The sequence below is a fragment of the Pecten maximus genome, chromosome 7, assembly GCF_902652985.1.
Source record: "Pecten maximus chromosome 7, xPecMax1.1, whole genome shotgun sequence".
Classification (NCBI taxonomy): domain Eukaryota; kingdom Metazoa; phylum Mollusca; class Bivalvia; order Pectinida; family Pectinidae; genus Pecten; species Pecten maximus.
In genome coordinates this window covers 11,352,236-11,371,360 of record NC_047021.1, presented here as the reverse complement: position 1 = coordinate 11,371,360, position 19,125 = coordinate 11,352,236, and the positions used below count along the sequence as shown (strand labels likewise).

Below are 19,125 nucleotides of genomic sequence, written 5' to 3'. Positions count from 1 at the left end.
ACAGTGATGTACGTAACAGTGCCATGTCCGGTACAGTGATGTATGTAACAGTGCCATGTCCGGTACAGTGATGTGTTATGTAACAGTGCCATGTCCGGTACAGTGATGTATGTAACAGTGCCATGTCCGGTACAGTGATGTATGTAACAGTGCCATGTCCGGTACAGTGATGTATATAACAGTGCCATGTCCGGTACAGTGATGTATATAACAGTGCCATGTCCGGTACAGCGATGTGTTATGTAACAGTACCATGTCCGGTACAGTGATGTATATAACAGTGTCATGTCCGGTACAGTGATGTATGTAACAGTGCCATGTCCGGTACAGTGATGTATATAACAGTGCCATGTCCGGTACAGTGATTGTTATATAACAGTGCCATGTCCGGTACAGTGATGTGTTATATAACAGTGCCATGTCTGGTACAGTGATGTATGTAACAGTGCCATGTCCGGTACAGTGATGTGTTATATAACAGTGCCATGTCCGGTACAGTGATGTATATAACAGTGCCATGTCCGGTACAGTGATGTATATAACAGTGCCATGTCCGGTACAGTGATGTATATAACAGTGCCATGTCCGGTACAGTGATGTATGTAACAGTGCCATGTCCGGTACAGTGATGTGTTATGTAACAGTGCCATGTCCGGTACAGTGATGTATATAACAGTGCCATGTCCGGTACAGTGATGTATGTAACAGTGCCATGTCCGGTACAGTGATGTATATAACAGTGCCATGTCCGGTACAGTGATGTATATAACAGTGCCATGTCCGGTACAGTGATGTGTTATATAACAGTGCCATGTCCGGTACAGTGATGTATATAACAGTGCCATGTCCGGTACAGTGATGTATATAACAGTGCCATGTCCGGTACAGTGATGTGTTATGTAACAGTGCCATGTCCGGTACAGTGATGTGTTATATAACAGTGCCATGTCCGGTACAGTGATGTATATAACAGTGCCATGTCCGGTACAGTGATGTATATAACAGTGCCATGTCCGGTACAGTGATGTGTTATATAACAGTGCCATGTCCGGTACAGTGATGTGTTATGTAACAGTGCCATGTCCGGTACAGTGATGTGTTATATAACAGTGCCATGTCCGGTACAGTGATGTATATAACAGTGCCATGTCCGGTACAGTGATGTATATAACAGTGCCATGTCCGGTACAGTGATGTGTTATGTAACAGTGCCATGTCCGGTACAGTGATGTATATAACAGTGCCATGTCCGGTACAGTGATGTATGTAACAGTGCCATGTCTGGTACAGTGATGTGTTATGTAACAGTGCCATGTCCGGTACAGTGATGTATATAACAGTGCCATGTCCGGTACAGTGATGTATATAACAGTGCCATGTCCGGTACAGTGATGTATATAACAGTGCCATGTCCGGTACAGTGATGTGTTATATAACAGTGCCATGTCCGGTACAGTGATGTATATAACAGTGCCATGTCCGGTACAGTGATGTGTATGTAACAGTGCCATGTCCGGTACAGTGATGTTATATAACAGTGCCATGTCCGGTACAGTGATGTGTATGTAACAGTGCCATGTCCGGTACAGTGATGTGTTATGTAACAGTGCCATGTCCGGTACAGTGATGTGTTATATAACAGTGCCATGTCCGGTACAGTGATGTGTTATATAACAGTGCCATGTCCGGTACAGTGATGTGTTATATAACAGTGCCATGTCCGGTACAGTGATGTATATAACAGTGCCATGTCCGGTACAGTGATGTATATAACAGTGCCATGTCCGGTACAGTGATGTATATAACAGTGCCATGTCCGGTACAGTGATGTATATAACAGTGCCATGTCCGGTACAGTGATGTATGTAAGAGTGTCATGTCCGGTACAGTGATGTGTTATGTAACAGTGCTTTGTCCGGTACAGTGATGTATATAACAGTGCCATATCCGGTACAGTGATGTATATAACAGTGCCATGTCCGGTACAGTGATGTATATAACAGTGCCATGTCCGGTACAGTGATGTATGTAACAGTGCCATGTCCGGTACAGTGATGTATGTAACAGTGCCATGTCCGGTACAGTGATGTATATAACAGTGCCATGTCCGGTACAGTGATGTATATAACCGTGCCATGTCCGGTACAGTGATGTGTTATGTAACAGTACCATGTCCGGTACAGTGATGTACGTAACAGTGCCATGTCGGGTACAGTAATGTATGTAACAGTGCCATGTCCGGTACAGTGATGTATATAACAGTGCTATGTCCGGTACAGTGATGTATGTAACAGTGTCATGTCCGGTACAGTGATGTATATAACAGTGCTATGTCCGGTACAGTGATGTGTTATGTAACAGTGCCATGTCCGGTACAGTGATGTACGTAACAGTGCCATGTCCGGTACAGTGATGTGTTATGTAACAGTGCCATGTCCGGTACAGTGATGTACGTAACAGTGCCATGTCCGGTACAGTGATGTGTTATGTAACAGTGCCATGTCCGGTACAGTGATGTACGTAACAGTGTCATGTCCGGTACAGTGATGTATATAATAGTGCCATGTCCGGTACAGTGATGTATATAACAGTGCCATGTCCGGTACAGTGATGTATATAACAGTGCCATGTCCGGTACAGTGATGTGTTATGTAACAGTGCCATGTCCGGTACAATGATGTATGTAACAGTGCCATGTCCGGTACAGTGATGTACGTAACAGTGCCATGTCCGGTACAGTGATGTGTTATGTAACAGTACCATGTCCGGTACAATGATGAATGTAACAGTGCCTTGTCCGGTACAGTGATGTATATAACAGTGCTATGTCCGGTACAGTGATGTATATAACAGTGCCATGTCCGGTACAGTGATGTATATAACAGTGCCATGTCCGGTACAGTGATGTGTTATATAACAGTGCCATGTCCGGTACAGTGATGTATATAACAGTACCATGTCCGGTACAGTGATGTATATAACAGTACCATGTCCGGTACAGTGATGTATGTAACAGTGCCATGTCCGGTACAATGATGTGTTATGTAACAGTGCTATGTCCGGTACAGTGATGTGTTATGTAACAGTGCTATGTCCGGTACAGTGATGTATATAACAGTGCCATGTCCGGTACAGTGATGTATGTAACAGTGCTATGTCCGGTACAGTGATGTATGTAACAGTGCCATGTCCGGTACAGTGATGTATGTAACAGTACCATGTCCGGTACAATGATGTGTTATATAACAGTGCCATGTCCGGTACAGTGATGTATATAACAGTGCCTTGTCCGGTACAGTGATGTATATAACAGTGCCATGTCCGGTACAGTGATGTATATAACAGTACCATGTCCGGTACAGTGATGTATATAACAGTGCCATGTCCGGTACAGTGATGTATGTAATAGTGCCATGTCCGGTACAGTGATGTATGTAACAGTACCATGTCCGGTAGCGTGATGTTTTATTGTGATCGAAAGTTAAAAATTCAAGATGTACCAGAGATAAAGTAACTATACATAGTAGTAGGTATGTAGATAACAATACAACTCAAATGAAAGACTCAGGATGATTTTATCTGGCCATAAATTTTCTATGACAGACTCTCCCGTAGTGCGTCGTTGTCGCATCCATGACACCCCTGTAAACGGCTCATGTCATAATAATTTAAGATTCTTCAAAAACGTACATGCACTACATTATGACATAAAAATAGACATTTTATTATCTATCATTTAAAAAGACTACATTTTGATGTTACAAATCTTCCATAGGTATGGATATTTTCATTAATTCATCAATCGGATTTTTTTCCGGAGATATTTTTGAGCCAACAGTCCCATATTCCTCGGCAGTGTTTATATATTTCCATGTGTATATCAATTTAAAAAAAAAAAAAAAAAAAAAAAGCAACGACATTAAGTTCATACATATATACATATGATAAATGTATTTGTATTGAATACAAAGGAAATTGACTGTATTGGGTATCATTGCGACATGAGTAGGAATATGATTCATTTAACTGTAAGTAGATGATCACTGACGTACAGTTTCCTATAATTCATTTATCTGACGACTACACGGCGTTGTTACTGGTCACCAACCCCCATGAAATGCATGATGAGTAAATTTTTATAACTGCACGTATGTGTGGTCACCCTGGGTGCATTATTCTGACAACATATAAGAGAGATGCATGCTGGGTAAATTACTCCGACTACATGACAATAATTGGAGAATAGGAGAGACACGCGTTTTGAAGAATACATACAGGGATATAAATGGTAAGCTATTGCTCAGTATAATTTATTTAGAAACGCAGTACGTGCCTTAGCAAGTTCACGATATTAAATACGTACACAAAAAGGGTTATCTACAATGAATGCTAATATTAATTGTTAAAATTTGTTTTGTAATATATCTATATCTATATATATGTATTGTTGTTATCGATGTGAATAAATGCGGCGAAAATCAATAGACTGTGTTGTTATTATGAAATACTAATCAGCAATCCAAATTCGGTCAAACACGTGATCCTGGTGTGTAACACGCCGTCACCAAAGAGCAAAACTAAAGGAGGAGACAAAGCGCATTAAAGGCATCTGAAGCTAGCAGTGCATAACACATGATAAAACAAGACATAAAAGCAATTACAGGATGAAAGACATTGAGCACAAAACAACAACCAATCCATACACGTAACATATATAGGATATTGATGCTGCAGCACTATAAATGATAATGTAAAAGTAAGCATAACTGACAGGGGACAAGTATAACACTATTAAGGACGACATGACAAACAGATAGAGCATGAACAGATAGCACCATCTCAGTTGTGGATCAGTCTCCTGAATATTCATTTGGAAGATTGTTCAACATTGCATCTTGGAGGCCTCAAAACTAGATATTTCTTACCATATTTTACACTGTGTGTCCTCATCACCTCTGCTTTCCTTTCATGCCTGTTAGTATAAAAAGTAGACTGTCTCAAAGTGAAAATGTCATTATTATATTCTAGAGCCATGTTGTTTACAATCTTAAAAACTTCACACCCCATGCCTTTTAACATATAGAAGATCGCTACCAGATAATAACATGGTTATAAGAAGAGACATGGTCCTGGAAAATAAATCTTAATGCTCGTTCTTGAATGCTCTTCATTTCCTTTGTGTTTTTTTTCATACTGGTGAAGTGCCATACAAGAAGGCAATAATCAAAATTAGACATAATGAAAGAGTGGTAAATGATACCTCTTCCTTTCCTTATTAAAAAGAGTCAATATTTATATATAAATATGTCATTGACAAATATATCAAAAAGAGGTGGCCCCAATATGGAGCTCTCGGGCAACCCTTTCGGCACTTTTAACCAGTTGCCACATTTGGAACCCAGTCTAACCTGCTGCTTCCTGGTGGTCAAGTAGCTGGATATCAGCTCCACAACACCTGAGCCTAGTAGACCATAGGCCTCCGCCTTCTTGATTTACAGATCATAAGGAAGGCAGTCAAAAGCCTTTGATCTATGTCTATGAGTATTGCGACGACATACTCATGGTTGCTAAGGCCTTTCGCCAATCCTCAACTAGTCTTAGCAAGTTTGACTGGCAACCAAAACCTGGTCGGAAGGCAGCTAAAAAAGAATTTAAAATGTTGTTAAATTAATTTGACAGTTGATCACTTAAAACTCTTTCAAATATTTTGGATTTACATGATAATATATTTACTGGCCTGTAGTTTTGCTAGGGACTAGGAACTACCTGGGCTTCTTTGAGCCCAGTGGAAAAGGAATTCCCCTCTACGCAGTAGTAGATAAGATGGTATCCCGTCAATACCTTTTGCTTTCTTCAGATTGATCTTGCTGATGGATTTCTCCCTAACAGTCGGTGAAACTTAAACTCAAACTGTATGTCAGGTGAGGTGTGGTCTCTGATATTGTTAAGGTTTAGTGTTTATCCAATGTCAGAGGCTACATTTACATACAAGTTATCAAAAATGTTACAAACAACAGCCTGATCACTGACAATATCTTCATTTTCTTTAACAATAATACTGCCGTGACCAGCCGAACCTTTGTAAGATAGAAAATGCTGGATGGTGGGCCAGAAGTCTTTTGCTTTAGGGCCACAAGCACACCTTTCAAAAAAGTAGTTCCGTACAGTTAGTAACCCTCTGTTTCCTATACAGCTCCCAATTACTAGCAGTTCTGAACTTTTTATAGTTGTTAAAAAACATTCTCTTCTGGTTAATAGCTTTGCGAAGAGTTGCATTAAAAATGGACATTTCTTGTGTCTAGTTACTTTTTCCTGATACGGGGCACGTTCGTCAATGACCTCTGATAAACGTTTTTCATGAGCCCAATATGTATCGTGCACATCATCAAAAACATAAGTACTTTGGAACGGTATCCTGTTAACATCATTGCTAAAAGGGTTTGCATCAGAACTTTTAAAACTCCTAAACCACGTCTTCTCTCTTGGCACCTGAGTGACTTTGCCTCTAAAAATAGTACAAATCATATTGTGCCAGTCACTAAGGCCACAGTTGAAAAAATGCATTAAATAAAAAAAAAAAAATGACTGTTTCTTAAAATCACATCCACAAGGGAAGGGTTACAGTTTGTCATAAAAAAATGGTGTCTTTACCATATGTTTTTAAATAAAAAACATCACAAAAGTTTGATGAAACATTCTCATTTCCATCCTTCATGTCTATATTCAGATAACCCACTACCATGATATGATCATAGTGAATACTTTTATTCTGGCCTTTCTCAAAAGTCATCATAGACATGTCGTATTTCCCGTCGTTAGACGGTGGGTTATATACCCACACAACTGCCAACTTACGATAATTGACTATAACTTCGACTACCGAGCTTGATTCGAGGTCTTCTCCTAGATGGAACGTTGGAGTTACTATAGAACATAAGGCTGCCTACGCTCCCTGACCCGTCTTTCCTATACGAACAATAGCCTCGAAAGTCAAAGACAGATTTGTTGCATGCATCATTCAGCTTTGTTTCACCAATTTTCAAAATGTCAACAAATGGTTTGCGAAGAACCTCAGAATGATCGTTGAAATTATACCTTAAACTATTGAAGTTCATGTATGAAAGTATCACGTTTTTAGGAAGCTTACCTCGTATGCCCGAAAGTTCTTGGAATGAATTCCCGCCTTCCATACCATCATCGACACTAGTACTGGGGATGTTTACATTAGGACCGGAAATTGAGTCTAAAGAAGGGGATCAGTTTTCACTTAAAATGTAGTCAGTTATGTTTAATTTTTCTAAAGGCTTTAGTACGATCGCAGAAAGTGGATAAGATCTGGAGAAAACAACAAGCACCACCAAACGTACGTCTCCCTTCGGCGCCATCTTGTATCATATAAACAACTATTACTGACCATCAGTTGTCTGACGACGATCACGAGAGATGGTGAAAATATTCCGGGTGACAGAAAGTTACTTTGAGTTTGGAATTTTGTTATATGACTTCTTTTATATTGATCCATACTTTTCTAATGTAAACATTTCAGTCTCCATGTTAATCTATGTCAGTACAACCGTCCGGTTACTGTTAGGTATTCGTATTCTGGCCTTGCTCATGTATCGTATTATCGACCTGAGTGTTAGATATAAATATGGTGTTCCGTTAGGGCCAAATTTCTAATATCGCTCCTTCGCTCCTCGACCTAAACGCGAAGGAGCGAAGGAGCGAAAACACGATGACGAAGGAGCGAAAACACGATGACGAAGGAGCGAAAACACGATGACGAAGGAGCGAAAACACGATGGCGAAGGAGCGAAGGAGCGAAAATACGATGGCGAAGGAGCGAAAACACGATGACGAAGGAGCGATTTCGCTCCTTCGCCATCGTATTTTCGCTCCTTCGCTCCTTCGCGTTCGGAAGTTCAAACGGAAATTTCCAACGAATGGGGGAACACAATGGCGACGAATTCGGTGTTTGAAGGTAAGGTTAATTCACTAAAATGAAACGCACGGATAGCCGATACACACATAAAATATACCATATAAGTTTGTTTTATCTTTTACCTGGATCCACTCTGTCAGGTATTTTGTTAACTCATATAGATTATTTCTATTTGTTCCTAAGTTCCTATTTGTTTCTAATATACAGAAACTGTTCCTTCGCTTCCTCAGTACAACCAAATGTCGTCAGATACTCACAAAACACCTTCAAGGAGTCGACATCCAATGGATTGACTGGAAACTTGTAATCAACTGCACCTAACATAGAAATAGAGATAATAATACAAATCGTCGTTTTCAGCAATCTTATTCATTGAATTATAAAGCGTACAAGATAAAAGTTTTAAAGTAGTTTCTTGATTTGTAAAACAAAGAAAAAAAATTGTAAACTATTATTGCTTTATTCACAATCAATCTTAAATCAATTTAACCTGGACAATAAGACAAATAGCTCATCCACAAATGCCTCCATGTATAGCGATCCCAAATGGTTTCAGTTTATTGCAGCCATCCACATGGATAAGACAATTTGGCCCTTTATATTAATACGTCCTCCTTGTTATGCAGTGTTCTGAGTTCTACCCCTGCTGGCATCCTCAGTGCAGACATGACAGTATTTCTGTAATTTAGTAAAATTAATCATAGGTTTTCAAAGAAACCGTAAACGTTTCAACATAAAATGGTTCCAATTTTGATGATTTAAATTTCCTATTTCATGGTAATACAGATATTCTCATCACTGGAATCACAGTAATCAACTTAATTTAAGGGGTACGAATGCTTATTTTTAGGTATACGTAGTTTCGAAGAGTGTCCGTTTTTCACCATTCCCTGATTTATGTTCAGAGGTTTCAGAAATTAGAAAAAATAATGTCTCTAGTACATTATATATTGATATACGTCATTATTTTAACCCTTAACTCATGAATTAAGTTGCACAAAATTGACCTACAAGGACTACCAATTCATGTGCATACATGCATATTTGAATGTACACTACTTTAAGGTTCAAAATTAATTTTGTGCTCGACTCTTTGATTCTGAATGAGAATAATATTGTTAAGAACAGGAACAAAATGTAATCGTTCACCACAATGAAATACATATAGCTGTCAAACATTCAGAAATATTACTTTTCTATCTATGATTTAATCCTTACTTGCATGTATAGTAATAACGACCATATATTATATTTAAAAACACTGACTTAGTCACGTGACGCCACCAGAAAGTTGGAAAACAATCATTTCAGAATAACACCACCTATATGAGTATATATATCCCCTGTAACTATAACGAATTATTGATTATGTAGTGTAAGGTACCTTCCAGCAGCTATGCCATGTTTTGACTTCTCCCTCACTCGTCTCACAACCTAAGTACAAATGATTATGATAATATCAATATTTTTTGTATATGTAAAAGTTTTAGAATCTAGTATGAAGATAGAGTGTCTACTCCTCTTCCCTTCTGAGTGATGCTATCCATAATTCACCTTTATGTAAATCACTTCATTATTCTCCAATTTACTAGTCTTCCTTGTTGCTCTGCGAAATAAAAAAATTCTTAAAGATTAAAATTTGTGAACTGCTATACCCATACCTTAGGGATCTCGTTTTTTTAAATACATAAAATACAAAAAATAAATAAAATACAGAGCATTTCAATGTATTTTGTTTATAATGTTCCACTTTTTATTTGGGATATAACTGTTGATTCATTTTTAATTCGATATAGATATTATTTTTTTAAATAACTTAAACTAAATAATAATAAAAAAAAAATAAAAAAAAAATAATTGTTCCGATGCCGGGAATTGAACCCGGGCCGTCTGGGTGAAAACCAGAAATCCTAACCACTAGACCACATCGGAGCTTACTAATCTCACGCACAGGTAGTATCATATACCTCAGTTGGTGTATTTATAGGTCGTCTGGTTTGTTGAAAGGTAGTGGTCCGATGTTATCGACCCCTCAATACCTGCGAAGATGTATATAAATATATTTGATTCTATACATTTTATCTTATACAATCTCTATATCAATACAACATTGCATCCATATCGTTGCAATATACGGTATAACGCAACGAACTAAATAACACTTATTTTAGTGTCACAATTGACGTACATGTATTTACATTTACGCATGTGTTAATTGCGTGTATCATTTACATGTATAAACTATGTTTTACAGTGTCACAAAAGATGTAATGACATCTGTATAACTCATATACAATGTATAGTATTATTTGGTATATACAATGTATTACAGTGTTTCAATAGGCGTAATATATATGATTATATATTATATACAATTATTACAGTGTTGCAATATGATTATATGTTATATAAAATGTATTATATTGTTATAATAGATATAATAATTATATATAATTGTCAAAGAATAGAGAGTATAAGTGTTACAATAGGTATAACTATATAGTATACAATTCTAGGTACATGTATATGATAATTAAGGTTGGCGCTAACGCGCTAACCATAGGAAATGTTCTTGCCAACTGCGGGCATACCACCGTATACGCAGTCAAAATGAGGTACAATCCTTCTTTTTATATCAAACAAATCGTTTAAATACAGTATGAAGGAAATAAAATGCAAGGTGTGTTGCGACGTTGGTAACTACGGCAGCCGTGGGTGTTAAGATAATATACATGTAGCTCCAGTGAATCTACATAAAGACAGTAGTGTTAACACAATTAAATGAAACAAATCCACATTTTTGTTTAATGTATTACATACATTGTAACACTAATACCGTGTATTACATACATCGTAACACTAATACCGTGTAGGACATACATTGTAACACTAATACCGTGTAGGACATACATTGTAACACTAATACCGTGTATTACATACATTGTAACACTAATACCGTGTATTACATACATTGTAACACTAATACCGTGTAGGACATACATTGTAACACTAATACCGTGTATTACATACATTGTAACACTAATACCGTGTATTACATACATTGTAACACTAATACCGTGTAGGACATACATTGTAACACTAATACCGTGTAGGACATACATTGTAACACTAATACCGTGTAGGACATACATTGTAACACTAATACCGTGTAGGACATACATTGTAACACTAATACCGTGTATTACATACATTGTAACACTAATACCGTGTAGGACATACATTGTAACACTAATACCGTGTAGGACATACATTGTAACACTAATACCGTGTAGGACATACATTGTAACACTAATACCGTGACCATCCATGTTTCTGTCCCATTATAGACACTTCAATATGTAATCCTACAAAGGTTTCTGTACTAATGATGTTATCGATCTGAAAGTTCATGCAACCGTAATTAGTTATATGGTTAGATTGTATTACGAGTACGGTGTAGCGATATATAAGGGTTATATAACTCTCTGGAGACTGGGACGTAATGCTGGTCCTAGGATTAATATCACCTGCTTCCCACATTGCATATCTTTATTTCCTCTTTTCTATTCTATACACTTATTTTCTTCCTAACATCTCCATTTACGCTGTTCACCTCCCTTGGCGCTGCCTGGCTTATTAGTTAAAATTCGCCTCAGTGAGGAAAGCTATTGCAATTGGTTATTGAGGTTAAATGCAAGTCCCTAAAATACTGCTCGATCCTCCCTGTCGGATATTTCAGTGAAAGTAAAATACTCATTAAATGTGCCATACCCATTAAAATGCAATATCCATTAAACTCGTTTAATACCGTAGCCATTATTCATTGAATCCTGTTAAACATACAAAGGTTTCACAATAAAGAATCCTGTTGCTTAAAACCTTTGTCGCCATTATAACGATTTTATCGGATTGGTTTTACAGTAATAATTGTTTTTCTCCCTTCACATCAGTGACCGCCCATTATCGATACACTAGTCTGGTTTTATTATTACTTGTGCAGTTAAGTAATGTGCATGCGCATTTGGAATCCATTGACTGTTACCCGTACCCCAGCGTGTTTAAGGCTGTACGGTCGAGTAACGACGTTTGATCAGCTAGCAGCACGACACATCTCCTTCCTGTTCCGATATTTATTCCGGAGTACCTGTCAGGTGTGGTTCGGGACGCAGGGAACATGGGACACTGACCAATCACTTCAAACATGGAGGACCAAAATGTAAGTATTTAGGTGGACCTTACTTGTACACAGACAGATTGGTGAATTACGTGGAGTGCTGTAAGCGGGAACTAGAGCATGACGGGGACAAAGTTTCAAATAAGTCTCATCGCTTTTACATCCATATGTGTAAAATATAATCCCTGGTTGACGAATAAATATTTAAGTCGACAAGACCGTTGTCTCACAAAGCATAGCATTTCTGGTATAGAATTCCTGATTTCGAGAACACGAGGCGAGAATTAACATGTTACCAAATTATATATACAGTTGTACCTGCGGCAGGGTATCAACGTCCGCGCGACCAGCTGGTTTACGGATCTAGCGCAGACAACACGTGATGTCGTTAGTAATAAGCCGGTATGTACGGCACTGTAGGTCACTGACCACAGAGGTCGGTGTTCAGAGAGAAGGATGGTACAGGGCCGGGGGCCGGTATGTAATCCCTGATACCGAGAACACGAGGCGAGACTTACCCAATCATATAAACGCACCGCGACCAGCTGGTGTGCGGATCGAAACCAGCCAAGACAATACATTATATGTCGTTAGTCATGGACACCTTTAAATTACTACTGTACTTCCAATATTTTACATAAGTTATGTCGATATACAAATGTACTATATCTGATTACAGCTCCTACAGAATCGTTGTTCCCTCGTTGTATTAATATCTACCACAGTCACAATAGCTAAGCTATGTGCAGAAAGGCGAAGCTTCAATAAACAGATTCGGTATTTCACAGGAGTAAACTTTGTCAAATAGTATTGAAGGGTATATGCTTATATAAAACACAATTAGGTGATGCCGCTAATGAACCTCTCAGATATTGTTGATTTAGATCAAATATTCTTTGTTTTATCAAATACAAAATATATTTATGGTTGTATAGTAATTTGTCCATACATCTGCTGATCTGAGAGAGATATGACAATGTCTGACATAATTTACCCAGTTAAAGTAATTTGATATATTGCTACTCCTTAAAAATGAATACGCAGTATTTACAATACAATTTTTCGAATCTATTAGTTTTAACCAGTAACTTAACATATATAAATATTCTACAGGATGTCGACCTAAGTACACCATTGCGTTACAAGTCGACTTCTTAACTATTAAAATCTTCTTACCAAAGTGCAAGTGTACTCTTTCAATATCCAAACTTCACATGCATAAAGCTCATGCACATGCAGTTAGAAGCTGAAAATAAGAACAAAAGAGTAATAAGCCAGTATGCTGATCAGTGTCACTATAGGTGGTCAATCACCACAGAGGTCGGTGTTCGGAGAGAAAGGCACACGCGTGTGTCTAGAATATGGAAATAAGCTTTATGAGTTTGGCCTCTAGATTATGTCCGATTCTAAGGGGGAGATAATCTATTATTATAAATTAGTAAAGCAATTCTTAACAAAACAAATGGTGGTCTGTTGTCTAGTCTAGGTTTGTTAATGTGTCGAGTACGTCGCGCACAATATATATTATAGAGGCAGATGTACACAACACATGTAGGCAGACGTACACAACACATGTAGGCAGACGTACACGACACATGTAGGCAGACGTACACGACACATGTAGGCAGACGTACACAACACTTTTAGGCTGACGTGTGCATGTGTGGTCGGGTGGGTGTTTCCCCGAACGCCTGCGTATTTAGAACAATAGGTATACATCAAAAGGAGGGTAATTGTAGTCTGTTTCATACATGTTCTGTATTTACCTGAGATACTTTACCTGTGTTTTTTTTTTTTTTTTTTCAGGTTCAAAATAATTTTATTGATCAAAAGCAGGCATGGATTATACATTTGTGTCCTGTGTTTTAACCGTAGAGATAATTTGATAACTAAAGAAAACCAAGACATTAGCACATACATTTCAGCATTTTATTTAAATAGAATTGTGAATGTTATAGTATATTATCAATCACATTGATATGGATAAGTTATAAACGCAAGGTGACAACACATAATATGCTGCTTCGCAATTGTTGTAAAATAAGTAAAGTTTACATTAACTAGTGTTACCGGTGTATGTACTGTGGGATCACGTGTGTTACCGGTGTATGTACTATGGGATCAAGTGGTTTACCGTTGTATGTACTGTGGTATCACGTGGTTTACCGTTGTATGTACTGTGGGATCACGTGGTTTACCGTTGTATGTACTGTGGGATCACGTGGTTTACCGTTGTATGTACTGTGGGATCACGTGGTTTACCGTTGTATGTACTGTGGGATCACGTGTGTTACCGTTGTATGTACTGTGGGATCACGTGGTTTACCGTTGTATGTACTGTGGGATCACGTGGTTTACCGTTGTATGTACTGTGTGATCACGTGGTTTACCGTTGTATGTACTGTGGGATCACGTGTGTTACCGTTGTATGTACTGTGGGATCACGTGGTTTACCGTTGTATGTACTGTGGGATCACGTGGTTTACCGTTGTATGTACTGTGGGATCACGTGTGATGTCGTTGTATGTATTGTGAGAGCACGCGTGTTGTTGTTGTATGTACTGTGAGAGCACGTGTGTTGTCGTTTTATGTACTGTTAGAGCACGTGTGTTGTCGTTTTATTTAATGTGAGAGCACGTGTGTTGTCGTTTTATTTAATGTGAGAGCACGTGTGTTATTGTTGTATGTACTGTGAGAGCACGTGTGTTGTCGTTTTATGTACAGTTAGAGCACGTGTGTTGTCGTTTTATTTAATGTGAGAGCACGTGTGTTGTCGTTTTATGTACTGTGGGAGCACGTGTGTTGTCGTTGTATTTACTGTGAGAGCATGTGTGTTGTCGTTTGTACTGTGAGAGCACCTGTGTTGTCGTTTGTACTGTGAGAGCACGTGTGTTGTCGTTGTATGTACTGTGAGAGCACATGTGTTGTCGTTTTATGTACTGTGAGAGCACGTGTGTTGTCGTTGTATGTACTGTGAGAGCACGTGTGTTATTGTTGTATGTACTGTGAGAGCACGTGTGTTGTCGTTTTATGTACTGTGAGAGCACATGTGTTGTCGTTTTATGTACTGTGAGAGCACGTGTGTTGTCGTTTTATGTACTGTGAGAGCACGTGTGTTGTCGTTTTATGTACTGTGGGAGCACGTGTGTTGTCGTTGTATTTACTGTGAGAGCATGTGTGTTGTCGTTTGTACTGTGAGAGCACGTGTGTTGTCGTTTGTACTGTGAGAGCACGTGTGTTGTCGTTGTATATACTGTGGGATCACGTGGTTTACCGTTGTATGTACTGTGGGATCACGTGGTTTACCGTTGTATGTACTGTAGGATCACGTGGTTAACCGTTGTATGTACTGTAGGATCACGTGGTTTACCGTTGTATGTACTGTGGGATAACGTGGTTTACCGTTGTATTTACTGTGAGAGCACGTGCGTTGTCGTTTGTACTGTGAGAGCATGTGTGTTGTCGTTTGTACTGTGAGAGCATGTGTGTTGTCGTTGTATGTACTGTGGGATCACGTGGTTTACCGTTGTATGTACTGTGGGATCACGTGGTTTACCGTTGTATGTACTGTGGGATCACGTGGTTTACCGTTGTATGTACTGTAGGATCACGTGGTTAACCGTTGTATGCACTGTAGGATCACGTGGTTTACCGTTGTATGTACTGTGGGATAACGTGGTTTACCGTTGTATGTACTGTGGGATCACGTGGTTTACCGTTGTATGTACTGTAGGATCATGTGGTTTACCGTTGTATGTACTGTAAGATTACGTGGTTAACCGTTGTATGCACTGTAGGATCACGTGGTTTACCGTTGTATGTACTGTGGGATAACGTGGTTTACCGTTGTATACTGTGGGATCACGTGGTTTACCGTTGTATGTACTGTGGTATCACGTGGTTTACCGTTGTATGTACTGTAGGATAACGTAGTTTACCGTTGTATGTACTGTGAGAGCACGTGTGTCGTGTTATTTAATGTGAGAGCATGTGTTTTGTCGTTGTACGTATTGTGAAAACATTTTTGTTGCCGTTGTATGTAACTATGGTGAGGCTATCAACTATTACCGTGTTGCCTGGAGGTGTTCTCGCCTTATAGCTACCGGTGTCGTTTGACCTTCGGCGTACCGTGAAGGTCAATGTTTTAGACCTATGTATAAGTAGAGGTCACCACATGTACAGTAAACCGTTTGATCGCGGACCAAGGTGAGCTTATGCCATACCGTGGCGTCAGGCGTCCGGCGTCCATCCATCCGTCTATCCGTCCATCAGTCCGTCAACAATTACCTTGTGAACACGATAACATGAGTAAATATCAACCAGGTTTGATGATACTTCGTATGCAGTAAGATATTGTGAAGATCTCGCGATCGGACGAGGGCGAAAATGGGTATTATTCGACAGTAATTTACAGAGTTATGACCCTTGGTAATGATCTTATTATTGACAATTTTATTGATTCACCTGAGCCGAAAGGTAAATCTTTTTGAAACGCTACTAGTTCTGAACAACTACAAATATATTTTGATGAAATTTCGTCTGGAGAATTAGTTTACAGTGTTATATGTTGTTTAAATGAAGAACGTGACACCCGTTGGGTTGGAGAAAGGGGGCCCATAAGGGGGAAATATAGCAAACAAAAACAAAAACAAAAACAAAAAACTTTAATATATTTGTTTCTCTTTCAAGAATGATAGGATTTAGTCTACCTGTGGTTTGAACCATTGTTGGGAAAGGCAGTAGGTTCTGTCCGCATATCGCCTTAGACGACCAATAATAATTATGTAGATTTATTTATATGCTCCTGTTGTTGTTGTTGTTTTTTTTGCGTTTTTTTTTGTTTTAAATTTGGCAGTTTAATATTGATAGATGAGATGCTATAGGACTATGTGACGGAGTGCTGATCATACAAAGTTTACTGCATGTCATGGTACATTAGTAAACACTCCATTACTCTCGTTCGACAAACGCCTTTACATGAAGCCAAGTTTCCTGTTTAGTTTCACTAGTAAACACAGAAATAGAAGACACTTTCTCATGTGATGATTTGTGTTGTGTAGGAGTATGATCGGTATGACGACATCGAATCGTTCCGCCGATCGCCAGTTCCTGACGTCATCGCCAGAGATTATCCTGAAGTCACGACGCCGGAATCTCCTAAGGAATTCCTCAACACAGTTGATAATGGGATCTACGTCATCAAAACTCCCGAGCAGAATGATGCCCCAAAGGACCATAAAATGTCCGACCCAGATAATGTGTCCAAGGTTTGTCTAACAAAAACGTTGACGGTTCCATAACACGTGGGGAATGGTGGCGCGAAATTACATTGTATATATCTATTCCACGTTCGTCCGTCTGTCCGTCACATTGATTTCCGTACAAAAATTTCCATTCTTTTTGTCGGTACCCACGTTTGGTAACACGTTACTTTTGTGAGGCTAAAGGTTACATGATATTTTACAGGCTACACGTGAATCGATTTACTTTTTGGCCCATTACATAAACTTTAACTGCCCTTTTATTGTCGTGCTATAAATCCTGTACTGAAGAACCGTCCAGTTGTTCCGTACGCATGCTTTTTATCTTCCTGGTCGATGTCAACATTATATTTTACTAAAAATAGAAAACACAGTGACAATTTGGTTTCTTCATAATAACATTTCTTCTTACGGACCTGCCATGACCATATTTGGTAAATTGGTTTATACTCTAATCTGTTTTGTTAACTGACGTTTTATTGTTGATTTTTAATGGGTTTTCAAAGATCACATGATTTGTTGCCTGTTAGGCCGAGGCAAATACCAAATCTAACTCATTTCCGGGACACCATAACCGAGGCAGATACCAAATCTAACTCATTTCAGGGATACCCTGACCGAGGCAGATACCAAATCTAACTCATTTCAGGGATACCCTGACCGAGGCAAATACGAAATCATTTCCGGGACACACTGACCGAGGCAAATACGAAATCATTTCCAAGACACCCTGACCATGGAAAATACCAAATCTGACCCATTTCGAGACACCCTGGCCATGGTAAATACCTTTAACTCATTTCAGGGACACCCTGACCGAGGCAAATACCAAATCTAACTCATATTTCAAATCTAACTCATCTCAGGGACACCCTGACCGTGGCAGAAATCATATCTAAAAAATTTCAGTTTTCATTGGGTTTTTTTACGGATTGGTCCCAAATAATTACAGGACCCGGACACAGAGGTCAAGTATCAATTGCTAGTACAAACAGTTTACAAATCTGAGAGAAGTCAATGACAAAATACAGAATGATACATGTTTGACAGGAGGGGCTTCTGACCAAAAAGAATAAAAGAAAAGATTCAGAGTGCGGACTGTTTAAATTTGATAAGAGGGAGATGACTTGTTTATGAAGTTATATAATGACAAAAGGAATGTACTGAAGACACAATAGAATTTCTGACATTTTCAAAAAAAAATCCTCTCAATTCTGAACGAAGAAGAAATCCCCATTATGTAAATAGGCATTGTGTCTGACTGATCCGTAAATAAAATGTCTCGCTTTAGAATGAACCGGAACCAAAATGTCTCACCTTTAGGAACACATCCGTAACATTTTCTGTCAACACTTTTGTGAAGACAAGTCTGTAACATCAACACATTTGTGAAGACAAGTCTGTAACATCAACACATTTGTAAAGACAAGTCTGTAACATCAACACTTTTGTGAAGACAAGTCTGTAACATCAACTCTATTGCTTTCATTCCTACTTTTTGTAAGTTAAGGGCTGTGTGCATTGATATCACATCGGATAAAACCGGAGGTCATTGTAAAGTTTCTCTAAACTTTAGACTGTTTCAAGGCGAATCAGGCCCGAAGTTGGTTCATACGAGTTACCTCCCCTAGACTATGTATCTGTTTGACATAGAAAAAACGATTGGACGTTTCGGAACACGACTTATAATTTCGCATATTTGTTTCTTGACGATATGTTTAATACAATTTTGATAATTTTATATTCAA

The 19,125-nt window shown here is 38.6% G+C and overlaps 1 protein-coding gene and 1 non-coding gene across 2 annotated transcripts in view; one reads left to right on the top strand and one right to left on the bottom strand.

The window, feature by feature from the left end:
- Nucleotides 1-9,802: 9,802 nt before the first annotated feature.
- Trnae-uuc lies at nucleotides 9,803-9,874 on the bottom strand. The gene has a single exon. It is a non-coding gene; the product is annotated as a tRNA-Glu (tRNA).
- A 2,130-nt stretch (nucleotides 9,875-12,004) lies between these two features.
- Nucleotides 12,005-19,125, top strand: part of LOC117331598 (sodium-dependent proline transporter-like) — a 31,159-nt gene continuing 24,038 nt past the window's right edge. Inside the window, exons 1-2 of the mRNA XM_033890405.1 lie at nucleotides 12,005-12,158; nucleotides 17,177-17,383. Of these exons, the coding sequence (XP_033746296.1) occupies nucleotides 12,144-12,158; nucleotides 17,177-17,383 (222 nt within the window). The 5' untranslated portion in view covers nucleotides 12,005-12,143. The remainder of the gene's footprint in view (nucleotides 12,159-17,176; nucleotides 17,384-19,125) is intronic.